Here is a 20,964-nt window from a genome sequence, read left to right as displayed (position 1 = left end):
GAATCCAAGAGTTAACTCTGCTAGAGGCCAAAGTGAGCCTAACTAAATGAGTGGCAAAGGAACGTTTGTGATTACCATTGTGACTGGCCCAGAGGCTCTGTGCATCCCTGCTACAGATTGCTTTGGGAGAGAGCACTTCAAGGACCCAAAAAGGGTACTGGTGGGCTTTCAGTACAGCTGCCTTGGAGACGGAGGACATTAAACAGCTGTATACCTTGTCTGGTCTCTCAGAGGACCCTTCTGTTGCAGGATTGCTAAGAGCAGAAAGGCAGCAGGTGCCGATCGCTGCTGAAATGGCATGTTGACATCAATATTGCATCAGCAGGGACTCCCTGTTTCTCATTCATCATCTGATTCACCACCTGCAGAATCAAGGAGTAATCAGCAAGATTCACTCACCCATTTGGTCGTCTAGACTCACTAATGTCCTATTTGGCCCAATAGTCTAATGGGGAATAGAGGATGAGAGGACTATCATGGCCGGAATGAAGTCACGCCACTGCTAAGCACTGCTGCGCCAGGCATGCTAGAACTCCAATATGAACTGGAGTCAAAGGCTGACAAGGGATATGTCACAATGACAATGGCAGCGCATTTTTCTCCACCCGTCTGGCAGCAGAGTGCAGGCCATATTTGGCTTTTAGACGGAGGAGCAATATAGAAGAGTATTTGGGCATGTGTGTTATACTCAGCCACCCTGAACATGGCTAGGCAATGAAGGGTGTACATGAGACAGAGACCATTTTGCTCTTAGGGCAGCTGGGGAGTACAGCTTGGGCTGAAGAGAGACGTAGTTCTCCCTATGGCACATGAATCCACTTTCTCAGCTCTGTATTTCTGGGTGCTGTTTTGCACAAAATGAGTAGAGAAGAGGTTCAATTGACTCCACATAGGTATCTTTCACTTCACTTAGAGAGATTTCCCACCAAAAGAATATCTCCAGATCCAGAACGAGGTACCTCAATCAACTCATCTGAGTAATTTTCTTCTGCTTGGGCACCTGTGATCCCTGCCTGTCACTGCCCAGGTGTCCTGTTGGTGTTGGGACAAGGGAGGGTGGTTTTTCTACTTAACTTTGTCTCTGACAGGAGCAATGACACTGCTGGGAAGCAAAGTGCTTTTCCACACAGAGGGAAGGAACATCAAGGACTCCTTGAGTATTTTTCCACGTATCATCCTGTCAAGCCCTGGGGACATCTGCAGGGAGCACAAAGGGATGGAGAAAGGGATCCCTTGTGCCTCTGCTGCTGAGCTGGGCTGTGCTTCTGGGACACAGGGAGCTCATACAGCTGCTGGTACAGGAGCAGCTTCTCTGCACAGTGCAGGACTCCGAAGACATGGCCTGTAGGTGACAATGAGGAGACAGAAGGGAGAGAAATGCAACACGCTGTGTAGAAGGGAGAAGGCTGAGTTCACGGAAGGATCAGTGCTTGCAGACCTTAACACAGTAAGTCGACATTGGCAGGGCAAAGTACACAAGACCATCCAATCGCTCTTGGTCTTGTTAGACCAGCGTATCAGTCAGGAGGCACTCCATGCTTCTTTTTTGCAGAGCAGGACCTGCTCCAGCTGAAGGCTTCTGTGCTGCAGCATCAGAGCACAGCACTGAGGGCTGCGTGTCCCAGGACGGCTGCAGGCTGTGCAGCCGGGGCTGCAGCCGGGTGCCCAGGGCTGTCCGGCAGAGCAGGTCCCTGCTGTGCCCCAGGGGCTGTGTGCCAGGGCAGGGACTCTGCTGCCTGCCAGGCTCAGCACTCAGCACTCAGCACTCAGCACTCAGCACTCAGCACTCAGCCTGCCCGGGGAGCTGCCCAGGGCGCTGCGGGGAGATGTGTGGGGGGAAGGAGCCCTCCAGCAGGGCAGGGCAGGGCAGGGCAGGGGCCTTCTGCTGCCACAGCTGCTGCCTGGGGTAGGGGCTCTTGACGCTTCTGTGGATATTTCCCATGTATCCATCTTTCACATAAGGACCTTGCAGAGCATGAGCTTTTATTTTTCACCTAAATGAAAGCACAAATGTGTTTGAATTAATCACAGAGACTCTTGCATCAAGGAGATATTTGAAGCAGCTCCTGTAAGGAACAGCTTTAGAATGTAAGTATGGGCACAGACAGATAGGGAACTTTTGACAGTAAGGCTCTGCAATGTGGTTTTGGACTGTGCTGCTTGGGAGGTGTGTGTGCAGCTGGGGAAGGAGAAGGCTTCCTGGAGTGCCCCTTGCAACCGCAGTGCTGATGGGGGATGATAAGCTCCAGTTCTGCTACTGATCCTGTCGTAGGGGAGTTTTCTTAAGACCATGTTGTCCCTCTCCTTAACACTTCTGACGATTGGTGCAGTGAGATTTTTTCTGATTAAGGAATGAGCTTGTTCTCCGCAGGAGACATCAGCTCGAGGCTACCACTGTGGCGGTGCCCTGGAAGGCTGCCACAAGCCCCAAGATGGGCACAGCTCCTGTGCGCCCATCCTCCAATCTGAGAGCCTTTGCTCCTATGATGTGAATCATTAGCCTCACCATGTCCCTTTCCTCCTCCCCCACAGAGCTGAGCTGGGCTGAGAGACAGCTGTTGGACATTGGCCCTCTGCACAGCCTGGGCTCTTCTCCGGAGCAACCTGTGTGTGCAGCTGTCCTCCAGCTGAGCAAGGGGCAGCACGGGGCAGGTAGGTACAAGCCTGATGGACAGAGCAGCTTGACTCTTCTCTGAGGACTGACTTGTGCTTACGCCAGGAAAGCAAACCTGAAGATTTTTTAGAGTCACACTTTTTAAGGGGAAATCCAAACCCAATTCATAGAAAATTTTTTCCTTCTCATCTCATTGAAAGCAAGATATAATGATTATTTTAATCAGTGGGAGACTGCATAAAGCAAAGCTTTTTCATCTGAAGAAACAGAGCATTCTGCAAATTGATTTGAAGTCAGGCTCTCCCCTACCAAAATGACAAACTGTGTAGAAGTTTGGTTCAGTGCTGATCTCATGAGCATCTCTTTCTCTCTTGCCCAGCGTGGGAACATGAGTTCTGTGATTGAGATGGGTTCATACCCATCTCTGAAGTATAGAAAAGTAGGACGAGATGAATGCCATCATCTTCCCTTACCCAGACCGATGGACAGAGTGCCAGTTTCATGGCTCATTGTGATAAAATGCTAATATTCCCAAAAAGCCTGAGGACAGAATCTGAATAATTTAAAGCGGGGATCCAAGTGCAGGAAACTTTCCATTTAAAATCTAAGAGTTACTGATGGAAACTTCCATTTCCCCAAAGGCTTAGAGCAGGGCTGACTCCTCTGAGATCTTTTCTTGTCTTCTTCTCTGTGCACAGAACCACATCCACAGAAGTACCAGATGCCCAACAACAGCTCCATCAGCGAGTTCCTCCTGCTGGCATTGGCAGACACGCGGCAGCTGCAGCTCCTGCACTTCTGGCTCTTGCTGGGCATCTACCTGGCTGCCCTCCTGGGCAACGGCCTCATCAGCACAGCCGTAGCCTGCCACCACCGCCTGCACACCCCCATGTACTTCTTCCTCCTCAACCTCGCCCTCCTCGACCTGGGCTGCATCTCCACCACTCTCCCCAAAGCCATGGCCAATGCCCTCTGGGACACCAGGACCATCTCCTATGCAGGATGTGCTGCACAGCTCTTTTTCTTTCTCTTCTTCATCTCAGCAGAATATTGCATTCTCACCATCATGTCCTATGACCGCTACGTTGCCATCTGCAAGCCGCTTCATTATGGGACCTTGATGGACAGCAGAGCTTGTGCCACCATGGCAGCAGCTGCCTGGGGCACTGGGGCCCTTAATTCTCTTCTGCACACTGCCAGTACATTTTCACTGCCTCTCTGCAAAGGCAATGCTGTGGATCAGTTCTTCTGTGAAATCCCCCAGATCCTCAAGCTCTCCTGTTCTGCTTTTTACCTGAGAGAAGTTGGACTTATCATATTTAGTGCCTTAATCTTTTATGCTTGTTTCATATTCATTGTGCTGTCCTATGTGCAGATCTTCAGGGCTGTGCAGAGGATGCCCTCTGAGCAGGGACGGCACAAAGCCTTCTCCACGTGCCTCCCTCACCTGGCTGTGCTCTCCCTGTTTCTCAGCACTGTGATGTTTGCCCACCTGAAGCCACTTTCCATCTCCTCCCCATTCCTGGATCTGGTGGTGGCAGTGATATACACGGTGGTACCTCCAGTAATGAACCCCGTCATCTACAGCATGAGGAACCAGGAGCTCAAGGATGCTCTCAGAAAACTGTTTGGAGATATCTTGCTTCGGCATCAATAACATGTTTATCGTATGACTATCAGAAATTCAGGAAAAGCTCAGAATGCCTTTATTTCATCTCTTTCACCGTCCCTCCCTTTTTATTGTTCCTATGATAATTTTAGTTGCAATAAAGCAATGCTGTTCATCACATTTCTTCTTTATTTTCTTCTTTGTTTCTGGCTGGAAATCCTACCAAAGTACAAAAGTAGCTGGGCTCTTTGAATAGATAAAGAATTCATCAGAAACTCATTTATATCAGCTCCTACCTGCTCTGGATCGCAGAGAGCAGCCCTGCACACAAGAGGAGTGCAGGAACCAAGAGCCCAATGCCACACGTTGCAGCAGCCCTGGTGTCTGTGGGGCTGCCCCTCACCACCTGCTGGGCGCTCCCTCTCTGCTGCCTTGGAGTTGTGCTGCTGCTTCCTTGGAGCCACGGCCATGGGCAGCAGCAGGACGTGCTCTTTTCAGTGCTGCTCTCTTTGCACCACCTTTGCACGCTGTTCTCCTTTCTCCTTGCACTTGTGTCAGCCCTCAGGTCCTGCATTACGTAGCAGACCAACAAAAAACACTTTGCCTGCGGTGTGCCTGGAGTTGTCTCAAAGGCTTGGAAGAGCATTGCCATGTCAACAGACAAAGGTTGGAGTCTTGGGGGAGGAGGGAATCCTGTGAAAAATGAGACAGCCTTGCTCTGTCCAAAAAGTTCCCATTGTGCTGTAGGAAGTTCTGACTGCAAACTTGTTTTTGATGGACTTGTTTATTGCCAACTCACTCACAGCTGTAAACCTAGGAGCCACAGAAGGATGCCAGAGAGATCTTTGAGGTTCTGTTTTGAGACTTCCATGCTTCAAAACTATGGGACAAGCACACCCACAAGCCAAGGACCCCACACCTCTCTCTGCAGGATCAAAGCTGGAACCCGGACTTGTGATCTCTTTCTCTGTTCCTCTCTCTCTCTCTCCCCCAACTCAGTCTCTCTCTTTTTCTCTTCCTCACATAGAGATGTTAAGTAACACACGGCATTCTTTGATTTCTTATAACATCAACGGGCCCTGTGCAAAAACATCTCCAGAGGAGAGTGGTTTGCCCTTTCCAGAGGCTGGAAGAAAACTGCTTTTCCCAACATGCTCTTTACATGTACAACAGGGATTTTATCTCCCTCTACAGTATTTATGGAGCTGGATTGGATAGGACCATCATGATTGATAGCTCCTCTGACACTGTCCAACCAGGTGTCTTCTGCCAAATACTTCTCCCAGTGCTTAAATGTTCCGCCACCCATTGCTTTCAGCACAGTTTTTAACAACCCATTCTATCATTCAATTTTATGAGAGGCTGGTGCATGGTAGGGAATATGGTAAATCCACTCAATGCCATGATCTTTGGCCCAAGTATTTACAAGAGAATTATTGAAATGAGTCATGTTATCTGACTCAATTCTTTCTGGGGTGCCATGTTGCCAAAGGACTTGTTTCACAAGACCTAATATGGTGTTTTGGGCGGTAGCATGGGGTACTGCATATGTTTCAAGCCACCCAGTGGTTCCCTCCACCATGGTGAGCACATAACACCACTGCGAGATCGTGCCAAGGTGATTGAATCTACCTACCATGCCTCCCCATATTTATACTTTTGCCATCGCCCTTCCCCCAAAAGAGGTTTCATTGTCCAGTCTTGTTTAATTGTGGCACATGTTTCACAGTCATGAATAACCTGTGCAATTGCATCCACAGTTAAGTCCACCCCTCGGTCTCTAGCCCACTCGTATGTTGCATCTCTCCCTTGATGGCCCGAGGTCTCATGGGCCCACCGAGCTGGAAATAATTCACCCTTGTTTTCTGCCAGTCCAGGTCTATCTGAGCCACCTCAATTTTGGCAGCTCAGTCTACCTGATGGTTATTTTGCTGTTCTTCAGTAGCCCTGCTCTTAGCAATCCTGCAACAGAAGGGTCCTCTGAGAGACCAGACAAGGTATACAGCTGTTTAATGCCCTCCATCTCCAAGGCAGCTGTACTGAAAGCCCACCAGTACCCTTTTTGGGTCCTTGGAGTGCTCTCTCCCAAAGCAATCTGTAGCAGGGATGCACAGAGCCTCTAGGCCAGTCACAATGGTAATCACAAACGTTCCTTTGCCACTCATTTAGTTAGGCTCACTTTGGCCTCTAGCTGAGTTCACTCTTGTGTTCCCCTGTCACTCCTGAAATACAAATTGGTTTTGTCCCTTTATAACTGGATGGCATTAGAGTACATTGTGCATCAGTGTCAGCTAGAGCCTCCTATTTCTGTGGACCTGATGAGCTGCCATTTTCCTGGAAGGACCCTTTCTTGTGATTGTTTTCCCTTGCACCTCACGTACCCATGCCTGTAGGGCTGAGGTGAGTTTTGCCATCCCACATCCTCGTACCCTCTCCATGGTCACACACGTAAAACCACAGGATGGTACATGGCTGTTACCTTGAAGCGTGGGGCGAATGACACTCTGCACAGTTCCAATACCATTTGTGCTTTCCTTTTTTTTTTTTTTTTTCCCATGGATGGGAAGCTGGACGTGAGCCAGCAATGTGCCCTCACAGCCCAGAAAGCCAGCCGTACTCTGGGTTGCTTCAGAAGAAGTGTGACCAGCAGGGTGAGAGAGGTGATCCTGCTCCTCTACTGCGCGCTGGTGAGAATTCACCTGGAGTACTGTGTCCAGATGTGGAGTCCTCAGTACAGGAGACATGGAGCTGTTGGAGCACGTATAAAGAAGGGCCACAAAAGTGATCCACAGAATGGAACATGACTCTTACGAGGACAGGCATGAGGTGGGGCTGTGCAGCCTGGAGAAGAGAAGGCTGCAAGGTAACCTGTGAGCAGCCTGTTAGTATCTAAAGGGGAGCAACAGGAAAGAAGGGGACAGAATCGTTAGCAAAGTCTGTGGCAAGGACAAAGGGAAATGGCTTCAAGCTCAGAGAGGGTAGATTTAGGTGAGATATAATGAAGAAGAATTTTACAGTGAGGCTGGTGAGGCACAGGCACAGATGGGCCACTGATGTGGTTGATGCCCTGTCCCTGGAGATTTTCCAAGTGAGGCTGGATCAGGCCCTGGGCAGCCTGATGGAGCTGTGGTGACCTTGTGCACTGCAGGGGAGTTGGGATAGTTGACCTTCAGAGGTCCCTTCCAACTCTAAGGACTCTATGATTCTACGATTCTAAGACTGGGCCAAGTAGGAAGGGGTTTGTTGGGTATGCCACACTCCCTTTTATTCTCATGCTAAGGGCATCGCTGAACTCACCAACTGGTCAGTTAAGTTTGTTTGTTTGTTTGTTTGTTTGTTTTTAAGAAATACTTGATTCTGGGTGGTGTTTGCAATTGTATAATGCTGCCAACCAATTAACTAGTAGATGAAGTGGGGGTGGCTGCCTCAACATGAAAGCCATTTGTCTATCTGTGAATGCAACCATCCTAGAAGTTCATAACAAGCTAGGAAAAAATCTTATGGGATTTTGTAGCAACCTGTACTGCTGAGAACACCTCAGATTGGAGCAATATCAGTGGTACTACCTATTCCCAAAACTCCCTAAGTGTGAGTTGCAAAAAATTGTTTGGTTAAGTTATTCTGGATAGATGTCACCTTCTTAATGCTTGCAATCAAACGTGACTGAGTGCATTTTCTTTCCTTTTGTGTCTACAGGAGTCTTGAATGACCCACACGTGGACAGATGGACCTTGGTTTCAGGATGACCCAGCAGGTTGAATAATGATATTAATAATCATAATAATGATACTATGTTTTATCATGGTGCAAATGCAATCCCCTTTCATTTCTGTCCAGAAGGGCCCAGAATGGCCATGGGCCTCTGAGATGTAGATTGTATTTTTGCAGTGGAAATTTCAGCATTTTCTATATATAGCATAGGATAAGAAACCTTTAACAAAGAAAACTCCTGAACAGAGTCAAGTTGAGACTGGGGCGTTTCGACCTAGGTAGAATTGGTACAAGCAGTAGAGTAAAGGAGAGACAGAACAAGTGAAAATACTGTCCTCCTATCACAATAAAATGTCCAGAACATACCAAAATACAATGGATTGGTAGCAGACGTGTTGAAGTGTATACATAACTATGGAAGTGTAACATAGCTATGGAAGTGTAACATAGCCATAGTGTTAGAAGATTGTGAGCCTGAGATGCTCAACCAATGAGTGCCAGGAGAGGCTTTACCTGCGTCAGACCCAGGGTATGTAACGGGATGGATTTTGCTTACTAGTTGTGCTATTTCTTGCTGGTCAGTAGGAGCTGTGCGCCCATTATTGCAGTAATGAACAAACTGCTCTTCACAGAGATCTTTGCCTGATTAGAAATTGTTGACATTGAGCATGTTTCTTACAGTATCTAAGCGTAAGATAAGCTTGCTGCTATGAAGATCTGTTTTGAAACTTATTTGTTTTCTAGCCAATGGATTGTTAGTGGAAATGTCCTGAATACATGTGTTAGACTATAAAAACCTTGCATGGGAAAATAAAGGAGAATTTTTGCACAAGAACCCTGTGTCGTGTTCCTAGTCTGTGACAAGCAGCCCCTTGTCTTATGGTGCTGGCAGCAGCGAGACAAACTCTGACACATTGGTACATATTGCCTGTTCCTGCCTGCTACCTCACTGACACTGGGTGCCACTGGATGCCACTGTGGAGACAACCGGACTGCTGTCAATTCATGTGAGACCCGAGGGTTACCAGGAGTGAAGAGGTACAATAGGAAAGCATGGAAGTGGAAAGAGAGCAGCACTCAAACGACCACATCTTGCCCTTGTCCATCGTCATGGCCCCAGGAAAGCAGCAGCCATGACTTGAAGGAGCAGAATCACAGAACCACAGAATCACAGAATGACCAGGGTTGGAAGGGACCTCAAGGATCATGAATCTCCAATTCCCACTCCACATGCAGGGCCACCAACCTCCCAGTTTCATACTAGACCAGTCTGCCCATCCAATCTGGCCTTGAATGCCTCTAGGGATGGGGGCATCCACAATCTCTCTGGGCAGCTGTTCCAGCACCTCACCACTCTCATAGTAAAGAACTTCAGGAGCAGAAGCTCACTGAGTAGTGGGGGCAGCCTCCAAGGAATTTTGGGCTGCTGTTTAGGCTCTTGACTCCTGGATCCCCCCTGCGTAAGGGGGTTTCTCCTCCAGCTCTAGAGGAGAAGGGAAGAAAAGTGAGCTGAGAGAAATGAATTTCTGCTGTCCTCTTCATTGTGTTTATGGGCATGGGAAGCCGAGTGCTGTAGGCACATGAGATGACTGGGTAAAAATACATAATTGACTATAATAGCATTATAAGAATAACTATATTTAAAAGAAAATGCACATTTTAGGAAGTAACAAACACTTTGGGATTTCCCAAAGTTTCCTCAGGGTATCCCTGAGCTCCTGGTTCCTCACACCGTAGATGAGAGGATTCACTGTGGGAGGTATCACCGAGTACAGAAATGACACCACCAGGTCCAGGGATGGAGAAGAAAGGGAGTGTGGCTTCAGGTAGGCAAACAAGAGAGTGCTGACTAACAGGGAGACCACGGCCATGTGAGGGAGGCATGTGGAGAAGGCTTTGTGCCGTTCCTGCTCAGAGGCCATCCTAAGCACAGACCTGAAGATCTGCACATAGGAGAGCACAATGAATACAAAACAACCGAAGATTAAGCAAAGACTAAAATAGATATTCAAAATTTCCCTGAGGTAGTCTGATTCTGAGCAGGAGAGCTTCAGAATCTCGGGGATTTCACAAAAAAAACTGGTCCACGGTATTGTCTTGGCAAAGTGGTATTGAAAATGTGTTGGCAGTGTGAAGCAGGGAATAGAGAGCTCCAGTGCCCCAGGCAGCTGCTGCCATGGTGGCACAAGCTCTGCTGTCCATCAAGGTCCCGTAGTGCAGGGGCTTGCAGATGGCAACGTAGCGGTCATAGGACATGATGGTGAGAAGAAAAATCTCTGCAGAAAATAAGAATAATACAAAGAACACCTGTGCAGCATTGCCTTTGCAGAGAGGCAGTGAAAATGTACTGGCAGTGTGCAGAAGAGAATTAAGGGCCCCAGTGCCCCAGGCAGAAGTTGCCATGGTGGCACAAGCTCTGCTGTCCATCAAGGTCCCATAATGAAGCGGCTTGCAGAGGGCAACGTAGCGGTCATAGGACATGATGGTGAGAATGCAATACTCTGCTGAGATGAAGAAGAGAAAGAAAAAGAGCTGTGCAGCACACCCTGCATAGGAGTTGTGCCTGGTGTCCCAGAGGGCATTGGCCATGGCTTTGGGCAGAGTGCAGCCCAGGTCGAGGAGGGCGAGGTTGAGGAGGAAAAAGTACATGGGGGTGTGCAGGCAGTGGTGGCAGGCTACGGCTGTGCTGATGAGGCCGTTGCCCAGGAGGGCAGCCAGGCAGATGCCCAGCAAGAGCCAGAAGTGCAGGAGCTGCAGCTGCCGCGTGTCTGCCAACGCCAGCAGGAGGAACTCGCTGATGGAGCTGCTGTTGGGCATCTGTAGTTCCTGGGCATGGAGTCCTGTTCACAGTGCAGAAAATAATGACAGAAGTCAAGATAACTTGCAGACACTCTCCTCCTGCTGTACTATAGAAATGTTTCTTTCTTTTTGAAAAATGTTCATTTAACTCCATATCTTCAATTTACTTGCATGAGTTTTAGTGTACCTTAAGAAGTAGAAGCTGAAAGAGCTCTTACTTTCCTCTCATTTCCTAATCATATCTCAGCTTCCTAGATAATTTCCTCTTACAATCAATTTCCATCCCTCATATCTTTATGCTGTCTGCACTCACAGTGCCCATCCCTACCTCTGCAATTAAATTTCTGTTAGAGAAAGCTGCCTGTTTGCAGGATAAGCGCATTATTCATGTCAGCAGAAAACAATAGCAATTTCAGCTGAAAGCACTTCAGGAGATTGTTCATATAAGGGCAGATTGTGAATGGTACAATTCAGGATTCTCAGAGATGTGTTCATATTTCACATCTCCTTTCAGAATTCTGCCTCCAACTCATTCTCCTTCCCTAAGAACAGGTGTTGGAAAATCCCTATCTTGTCTCTCCTCCTGCAAAGCACCCTTGGAAAAAAAACAGCCAGTGGTGCAGTGTAGCTGTTATCCCCCTGCCCCAGGCTGCAGCTGTAGCAGCAGAAGACCTCTGCCCTGCCCTGCTGGGGGCTTCTTCCCCCCACACGTCTCCCTGCAATGCCCTGGGCAGCTCCCCAGGCAGACTGAGTGCTGAGTGCTGAGCCTGGCAGGCAGCAGAGTCAAAGCTTGCAATGAGACTTACCTTGTCAAAGGCTGTGAGCAGTGCTCCTGCAGTGAGCTCAACACCTCCTCACACCATACACATCCTACAATCCCTCTCTCCTTTCTCTCCTCTCCTCCTGTCACCTGCAGGCTGTGCTGTGCAGAAGAGCTGCTCCTGGGCACAGCTGTCTCTCTGCAGCACTGCCCACTTGTAGGAGCTCCCTGTGTCCCAGGAGCCCGGCCCAGCTCAGCAGCAGAGGATGTCATTTTCTCTTCCTCACTGCTCTCCCTGGTGATGATCTTGGGGCTCTGGGGCTGACAGCTCATGATAGACAACAGGGTCGTCTCTACAAAACGTACTTTGAAGTCAGATGAATTAATCACCAGTAGACAGGCTGATTCCAGAAGCATGGTTCAACAACATAACAGATCATGTTCGCCTTGCCAAGTTGCAAATGCCCCATCTGGTGTCAAGGTTTTATGACTCTTGGTATCAGTATTCCATATCATAACATCATGTAAAGCACTGGAAATTAGGTATTAGAGATAATACTTCAGTTCTGTGTACTGACTGTTCTAGATACCTGGTTCTCAGAAGAGAAGAACTGCCTTTCCCGAGGACTCTGAGTTCAGAGGGGAAGATAAGCCATGGGAGGAAGTCCCGGGATCTCTCCCTTGCTTGCTGCCTGGCAGTGTGTGGCTGCGCGCCCCAGCCGTGCGCCTTCAGTTCAGTGTAAGGCTTTTGGTTTCAGACACTTACTCTCTCATTATATTTGATTTATTACCCTAAATTCCAATTTTATTTTAAAACATTGTGTTATCTACGTTCCAATATCATATTTAGTAAAAATAAGTTTCCTCTTTAGATCTTTGCTGCTTTTTAAAATTATTTTATTATTATTTTATTACTTTATTTATTATTATAATATTTTGATTTGATTTGATTTGATTTGATGTTATTTATTATTGGCCACTGGAACTGCCAAGCCTTCTGCCCTCTGTCATGGACACACACTGATCTAGGTAAATCTGTAACAAGACAACACATTCAGTCATATGCTCTCCTTTTAGGACGGGCGTGTGGAACCAAATGTTGGACCTGATGATCACTATGGGTCCTTTCCATTGCGGGTTGCCCTAGGATTCTATGACAGTGGGTACAAGCACGGTGATGTTGGATCACTGTGCTGTCACAGTGGGTAGGAGTTCAGTGACACCACAGTCACGGTGTTGTCTCAGAAATGTGGAGAGCAGTGATGTCAGAATTACTGAGTTGTGGCAGTGGTCAGTATTGCAGTGATGTCAGAGTCACTGTGCTGTAAAGGGGAGACAAGCTCAGTGATCTCAGCTCCACTGTATCATCACAGCTGATATGAGCACAGTGGTGTTGCAGTCAGACAGGAGCTCTGCATGTGGGTGAGCATCAAACACGGCATCCCCAGAACCAAATGCTACCAATGAAGAAATGGTGCCTCCACCTTGGGCCTGAGAGATCTGTAGTTCAAAGTTCCATTGTGATTGAATAATTTCTTCAGACTGGGCCCTTCTCACATCCCACATCCTGGGGATGAGATACTGCCCACATGGACCTTGGGCCTCACAGCATCCTTGCACCCCATGCAGAGTCTAGGAACTGCTGTCCCCTGGTCTTTCATTTGACATCAGACAAACCTCCATCCCACTGCCCCAGGAAGGGCCCTGAGCCAGCATGAGGGACACGATCTCCCTGCCAAGGCTCTGGGGATCAGGCCTTGGCCTTTCTGCTTCACAAGACAAAGGAGGCTTTGCTCAGCATCACAGCCACCATCCCAGTGCCTTGGTCTGCCTGCAATCATGGCTTCCAATTATCTGCTCTAACAAGTCCCTGGGGAAGCTTGCTTGTCAATGGCCCTCAGTGGAGCCCATTAAGACTCCAGGAAACTTCACTGTTCCTTCTGACTTTGTCTTCTTGGGCATTTTGTGCAATCTTCTCTCTGCACTGGAGGTTGATGGACTCAGCAGCAAATGCCCCGTGGGACCCATTACAACCTGAAGAGCCCTCCTGAGCCTTGTGCCTTCCTGTCATCTTCTTCAGGTGTTCAGAACTTGTGCAGCAAACTGGACAGGTATCTGGAGGGAGCTAAAAGGGGAAGAGAACAACGGGCATTTAAGAATTCTATTTATTTATTTATTAATAGTTCAGTTTAAACAAAAATCTAAACCAGCACTTTGGAATTGATATTGACCCAGGATGTCCGCTAATGAGCTTTGCTCTGTCATGTGTGGACAAATGTCCTCCTCAACCTCCCCACCCCATTTCTACTCACATTGGCCCCATGGGACTTGCATCACTTTTCCTTCCACATAGAATGATGTCATTCTGTGACAAGGTGACCCGCTTAGTGGATGAAGGTAAGGCTGCTGATGTGGTCTACCTGGACTTCAGGAAAGCCTTTGCACTGTCCCCCACAACATTCCCATGGAGAAGCTCGCTGCCCACTGTTTGCATGGGCGCACGCTCTGCTGGTGAAACACTGGCTGGATGGCCAGGCCTAAAGAGTTGTGGTCAGTGGACAGTTGGCTGAATGTGAGCCAGCAGTGTGCCTGGGTGGCCAAGAAGGCCAATGGCATCCTGGCTTGCATCAGGAATGCAGTGGTGAGCAGGACCAGGGAAGTGATCCTGCCCCTGTACTCGGCATTGGTGAGGCCTCGCCTCGAGTGCTGTGTTCAGTTGTGGGCACCTCAGTACAGAAAGGACATGGAGGTGCTGGAGCAGGTCCAAAGAAGGGCAACAAGGCTGGGGAAGGGCTTGGAGAATATGGCCTACGAGGAGAGACTGAAGGAACTGGGGCTGTTCAATGTGGGGAAAAGGAGGCTGAGGGCAGACCTTATTGCTCTCTTCCAGTAGCTGAAAGGTGCTTACAGCAGAGCGGGGCTGGTCTCTTCTCACTGCTGACAGGTGACAGGACAAGGGGAAATGGCCTCAAGTTGCACCAGGGGAGGTTTAGGCTGGATATCAGGAAACACTTCTTTACAGAAAGGGTTGTGAAGCACTGGAATGGGCTCGCAGGGAGGTGGTTGAGTCACCATCCCTGGATGTGTTTAAAAACAGTTTGGATGTGGTGCTCAGGGACGTGATTTAGCTGAGGGTTGTTAGAGTTAGGGTAGGATGGTTAGGTTGTGGTTGGACTTGATGATCTTGAAGGTCTTTTCCAGCCTGAGTGATTCTGTGATGCTATGGAAGGGGCCCCCTTCCCCGCTCACCCTTCAAACTGTCACCACCCAGCAGCTCTGCAGCCAGCAGTGCGCTCCCAGCCACCTCCACAGCCATGTGTCTCCTGCGGGCCCACGAGGCTCGGAGGCAGAGCTGCTGCACCCCTGTGCATGCACACGCACGTGTATCCACACACCCTGTGTGCAAACACATGCACGTGTGCAAGGACACCTTTAATGAAGGCACTGGGGCACAGCTGCAGCCCCATCCTGAGATGCGGGTTGCTGCGGGATTCCTCGTTTGGACACTGCAGGGTTAACCCGGAGCCACAGTCTGAGGGACACTCCTCATGTGCTCTGCAGATGGAAGATGTGCCAGGAGCCAAGACAAGACTTTCACAGACAGCGCAGGGGTGGCGTTCCTGGGCCGGGCGGGGACATGCAGAGCAGCACCCACTGCCCTGGGATCTGCAGCACTGCACAAGGGCTCAGGGTGAAGCACTGCGGCACAGCTCCCTGAGGACGCCGGGTTCAGCACCAGAGCCCCGGGTGGGCTATGGGGGGCCTGGGACGGTGATGGGGGTCCTGTCAGGGACTGTGGGGGGCTGTGAGATCCCAGGGGGGGCCTGGAATGGGTCAGGGGGGTCCGAGGGAGGAAATATGGGGTTGAAAGGGAGCCCAGTGGGGGACATGGGGTGCTGCTGGGGACTGTGGGGCTCTGTGAGGTACCAGGCAGACTTTGGGGGAGGCGTACTGAGTCTGAGAAAGTCCTTGAGGAGATCTGGGGCTCTGTGGGGTGCTATGGGGAATATAGGGACATGGGCTGGATATGAAAACACAGCCTGTGGGGGCAGAATGCTGCTCTTGAGAAGGCAGGATGTTGGCTGGAGGTAGGACACGGGGTATGGAGTTGTATGAGGACACAGGGGGAACGGGGGGATGTGGGGAGCATTTTGGGGTAAAAAAGGGGGTGTGGGGCGGTGTTGGAGCGCATTTCTTTCTTTGTGAGACTGGACTGGGGGTCCCTGTGGCCCAGAGGTTGGGCCCTGAGCCATAACCCCACATGAGCCATAACCCAAGGTGACCACATAACCCTGTATGTGTGTGACCCCATGGCTGCACGTGACCCACAGCCCTGTGTGAACCATACCCCTACGTGTCCCTGTGACTCCCTGACCCTGCCTGCCCCCATCACACTGCAACCCCAAAACATGTGGCCCCAGAACTCTGGGATCCTTGCCCCCACCTCACCTTGACTATATAACCCATGTGGCCCATAACTCCATGTCACCCCACGACCCTACCATCCCATATGACCCCATCACTGTGATCCATAACCCCATCTGACCCCATAACACTGAGCCACCCCATAACCCCACATAAACCTACAGCTCTTTGACCCTGCACAAACCCCTATGTGACCCACGACCCCATGTCCTCCCCCCATGTGGCCATAGAACCAGCTGTGTATGAGGAAAAGGCATCTCCTCCTTCCTCGGGGTGTGGCTGCCCCAGAGCTGCCCCAAAGAAGCCATGAGGTGGGCTGCAGCCATACTCCACAGTATGGAGAGCTGGGAACTGGACAAAGGGGCCACAAGAAGGACAGGAATGCTTCTGCAGGGAAATACCTGTCACAAGGGTTGGTGGGTTGGTAGCTTCTGTTCCTCTAAGTGGACGAGAACAGAACAAACTGATCCCACTGAGGCTGGGGAAGGGACTGGAGCTTGGCTGCTGCAGTGCTGCATGGCAGTGAGGGAGACTTGAACCAGGAATGGAGCTGGGATGGACTGAAGCAAATCAACTCCTTCACAAGACAGCGGGAGAAGAAATCCAAGTCAGCTGCAGAACAAACAGCAGAACTCCTTACAAAAAAGGTATCCCAGATTGGGGCTGTTGGAGCAGGAAGAACTCTGATGGCAGCGCAGCACGAGGAGGAAGGAATGCATGGTGGTGCAGAAGGAGAAGGATGGAGAACATCAGCAGTGGGATTCCCCTTTTGCACGGTCACCCACCACTACAGGACTCTGCAACAAGAAGCTGCACCCTGCCGTGGTCAGCATGGCCCTGTGTGTCACCTGTGTGCTGCTGGAAATCATCTGAGCAATAAGAAATGAGCTTTGCTGCTGCACCGAGAACTGTGCCTAATGGAACATCAGATGAGAGTGTTTCTTGCACATCCCAAAGGCACCTGGGGGGATCTGCTGGGATGTGGGTAAGTCGTACAGGGTTGTGGGGCAGTTAAAGGACACCTATGGGAGGGCTATAGGGGCACTCTGGGGCAGCTATGGGGCAGAGCCACACCTAGGAGCTGCCTTTACCCAACACACCGTTGTGGTGGAACTGCTGCTGGCCACAGGCTGTGGGCAGCGATGGGGCTGTTCTGGGGCTGCTCTAGGATGGCTCTGGGGCTGCTATGGGGCAGCTATGGGACATACCCACAGCTCAGTGGGGCTGTTGTTCCCTCACACGCAGCTGGTGGTGAATCTGCTCCCATCGTGGGACCTACCCCATAGCCCCCCATTGCACTTTTGACCCCCATCATGCTCCCCAAGATGTGGGCAAGATGAGGCACAGGAGCAGATAGAGACAACAGCCCAACAGCCACCCTACAGTACCCCCTGAAGAACCCAAGAACAGACCCATCACTGTCCACAGCCTCATATGGGCTGATGGTGCTCACAGGGCTATGGGTCATGTGGAGCCTTGGGGTCATGCCGAGTTCTATGGGGTTATGGGGTCATGTGGGGTTATGGATCAGGGCTCCACCTTTGGGCCACAGGGGACCCCAACCCCCTCTCAGGAAGAAATCAATACGTGCACTCCAACACTGCCCCACATCCCTCATTCTGACCCCAAACCCTTCCCCACATGCCCCCAGACCCGCTACGTCCCCATGCCACCCCATGTCCCCGTGCCCACAAGTCCCACCTTTACCTCACACGTTGCCTTCTGCTGTGCAGCACTCCTATATCCCCATGTCCTCCCATGTTCCTGTGCCCCCATATCTCCAATGCCCCACACATCACTTTTACCCACATCTGTACCCTACCCCTTCTCCAGCTCCAAATTCCTCTCCTGCAGCAGGCAGCCCTGACCCATCATTGTGCGATTGTATGGGATCTGGGGAGACATGGGGGTGAGGAGGGGCCCCAGGTGGTCTACGGGATTCCTGGAATGGTGACCTGGGTCCTGTCAGGGACTGTGGGGGTCTGTGAGATCCCAGGGGGATCCTGGAAGTGGCAAGGGAGGACAGAGGGAGGAAATAAGAGGGCTCAGTGGGAGTCCAGTAAGGGACAAGGAGTGCTGCTGGGTCTGTGGAGGTATGGGATGTTTCCAGGCAGCTATGGGGGAGGTGTGCCAGGACTGAGGAGGTCCTGAAGGGGCTATGGGGGTCTGTGGGGGGCTGCGGAGTGCCTACAGGGATCTTGCTGGGGAAATACTGAGTGGGTTATTGGGGCTCTGAGGGAATTATGGGTGAGCTTCATGGGAAAGGAAAGGGCAAACTTGGGGAAAACAAGTGGCAGCCAGGGGCATGAAAGGGAAACCTACAGGAATGCAAAGGGAATTTGGGCTGAGGCAAGGGGACAGCTAGGGGAAGAACAGGGGAATGTCCCAGGAACTGAGTTCTTCTTTCAAATGCACATCTTCTGCTTCCCAACTCCGCTGCAAAGCTGCCAGAGGAGCTGCAGTACCGCTGCCCGCCTCCTGCCTGTGTCAGAAAGAGCTGCACGTTAGCAGGTGCAACTGTCATCAAAATGCCAACTCCATAATATCAGTCACAAAACCATCACCTTCAGTATCTTGTACAGGCAGACGACCATGCCCTTGCACAGGAACCATTCCTACAGAGCAAGGGAAGTACTTCACTGCCTTAGGATGTGAGTAACACGGAGGAAGGGCTCCAAAGCCTTCAAAACATGCTATCGAGCCACCGACTGGAAGCTAAACACACCTTCTACTTCAAGAATAAGCAAGACAAACCAATGCACCTTGTTGCTGGAGAGGGCTGCGCTGCATCTCCTGCTGCCATCCTTGGGCTGTCATCGCGCTACCCATCCACAGCGCACTTTGAAGGGCCGCAGCCTTGCAAGAAAAACAGAGAGCAGAGAGCTCTGCCTTGCATTTCCTGGGAGAACACAGAGATGAGCCGGACAGCCCTTGCTCTCAGAACAGCCCTCTTCTCTTACTAGCTTTCCATTCCTGCACGACGCTGTTCAAACCCCTCCTCCATCTCTCCCTTCACAACGCAATGCGCAGCCTCTCCCCAGCGATGAGCTCCGGGCTGTTTACTGCCTGTGCCATCATCAGGACCTGCAGAACAAACCTTGCACATAACAGGTTGCATTAGACAAGCAAAATTAGAAAGCTAGACATTAGTCTAGCAAAATTCACCATCTTAAACACTTCCAATAAGAGACTTCTTCAAACTGGCTGGAGGGGGAGCAACCGAGCAGACGCATAGAGGTCTGACACCTCTGAACAAAAGCAGGGCCACAAACACTGAGAAATACAAACACGGGGACATTCTGCATGCACACAGATCAAACGGCATTACACACCAACACTGCTTTACCTCCTCCTCTGCAGTGCCCCAGCGTCTGTCAGCGGCAGTCTGTGAGGAACGGCCCTGCAGAACACACAGAGTCACGCGGGGTCTCCTCTTCCTGCTCCTCCAGATGCCGCGTTCCTTCCTCTGGCACACGGAGCTCAGCTGCTGCTGCTGCAGGCAGTGCTTCCCGTGTCTGCCCAGCCTAAAGCCATCAGACAACATCAGCGGATGCCTGGTGCTCACAGACGAGCAGAAGTGCTGGTGGAAAATCACCGCACAGCACAGACTGAATCGCTGGTACCTTGCAGCGAGGAAAGGCTGAGATGCACAACGTCCTCACCTGCTTGCTGGTTGCAAGTGAGGTTCAGCAGCAGCTCCATTCGTGATTAAGTCCTCCAAAAACATTCCTCTTTCTTCCTGATAAGGAGACTTCATACTGAAACCTTCAGTCCTTATTAAACAATACCTGCATCTAAGGAGAAAACACGTTTCAGATTTAAGACCACAAAACAATCATATTCCATTCCAATACAACTTCAATTCTGATTTAAGTTTCATGACCAGCACTTCACCCACCTACTATGGAAAGGGAAAAGGGAGGGAGGAAAGGAAGGGGGCAAAGGAAGGGAGAGCCTTTTAGCCCCACATCCCCTTATAGCCCACCCTATAGCCCCGTATCACCCTACGGACCCACACAACCCCGTAGAGATCCATATCCCCCATATACCTCCTATAGCCCCATTCTCCCTATATCCACCAATAGCCTCCCACTGCCACCCTATATCCCCCCCACAGCCCCTCTCACAACCCCTTATAGCACAACATCCCTCTCTATTGCCCCCAGCCTCCTATCACCCCAAACTCTCCCACAGCCCACCACAACCCCTTATAACTCTATATCCCCCTCTAACACCTCCCCTATTCCCCCATATCTCCCTATATCCCTCCACAACTCCCTGTACCTCCCCAATAGAATTGTATAGCCCCTTACAGCCCCATTTCGCCCCTATAGCCCCCTGAGATCCCAACAGCCCCCTATAGCCCTAAAACCTCCCTACAGCCCCCCCAGCCCTTATAGCCACCCACAGCCCCACATCGGCCCTATACTCCCCACGCCTCCCCACAGTCCCCTATATCACCCCTACAGCCCCCTCTTGTTCCATATCCTCTTATACCCCTTCTATAGTCCCCCACAGCTTTCTATACTCCCATATCCCCCAGAGCCCTCGACAGCCCCCATCATCCCCAATATTCCGCTCAGAACTTCCTGTTTCCTCACAGCCCCTGATATCCTCCCATATCCACCCCTACAGACCCCCCGCAGCCCCCAATATCCCCACATTACTCCATGCCCCCCCCTGTAGCCCCACAGTACCCCACATCCCCCAACACCCCCCAATATCCCCACAGCCCCTAAACTCCCACATCCCTCCGGATCTCCCCCACCGTCCCCTGCACCCACAGCCCACCTCAGCCCCGGGGGCACCGCGAGCAGCGCTGCCGGCTCCTCTCCCCGGCCCCGGCCCGGAGCCGTTCTCCCGCGCACCTCCGGCGCCGCTGTCCTCAGCACCGCTCCCGTCGTGCCGCAGTTCCGTCTCGGTGCTGCCCGGACAGCTCCGGCGCGCAGCAGCTGTGGGACCTGCACCGTCTGAGGGGAGAGCCGGCTGCCGACGGCCGTTCCCGCGCGCTGCGCCTTAGCCAATCGGAGCCGGCGGCGCTGCCGT

The 20,964-nt window shown here is 51.0% G+C and overlaps 2 protein-coding genes across 2 annotated transcripts; one reads left to right on the top strand and one right to left on the bottom strand.

Moving 5' to 3' along the window:
* The first annotated feature begins 234 nt into the window (after positions 1-234).
* On the top strand, positions 235-4,337 carry LOC116237103 (olfactory receptor 14J1-like). The gene is made up of 4 exons (XM_090130468.1): positions 235-955; positions 1,089-1,447; positions 2,533-2,652; positions 3,313-4,337. Exon 4 carries the CDS (start codon positions 3,336-3,338, stop codon positions 4,269-4,271), a length of 936 nt encoding a protein of 311 aa, XP_089986594.1. The 5' UTR covers positions 235-955; positions 1,089-1,447; positions 2,533-2,652; positions 3,313-3,335; the 3' UTR covers positions 4,272-4,337.
* An 8,106-nt stretch (positions 4,338-12,443) lies between these two features.
* On the bottom strand, positions 12,444-20,897 carry LOC149913204 (uncharacterized). The gene is made up of 4 exons (XM_090130480.1): positions 20,710-20,897; positions 19,581-19,712; positions 19,265-19,442; positions 12,444-19,002 (listed from the first exon to the last, which is right to left on the bottom strand). Exons 2-4 carry the CDS (start codon positions 19,673-19,675, stop codon positions 18,931-18,933), a joined length of 345 nt encoding a protein of 114 aa, XP_089986606.1. The 5' UTR covers positions 19,676-19,712; positions 20,710-20,897; the 3' UTR covers positions 12,444-18,930.
* Positions 20,898-20,964: the final 67 nt, after the last annotated feature.

Source organism: Phasianus colchicus, chromosome 40, assembly GCF_987193195.1.
Source record: "Phasianus colchicus chromosome 40, bPhaCol1.hap1.1, whole genome shotgun sequence".
Classification (NCBI taxonomy): domain Eukaryota; kingdom Metazoa; phylum Chordata; class Aves; order Galliformes; family Phasianidae; genus Phasianus; species Phasianus colchicus.
The sequence above is the reverse complement of the archived record's forward strand: the minus strand, read 5'-3'. Positions and strand labels throughout refer to the sequence as shown.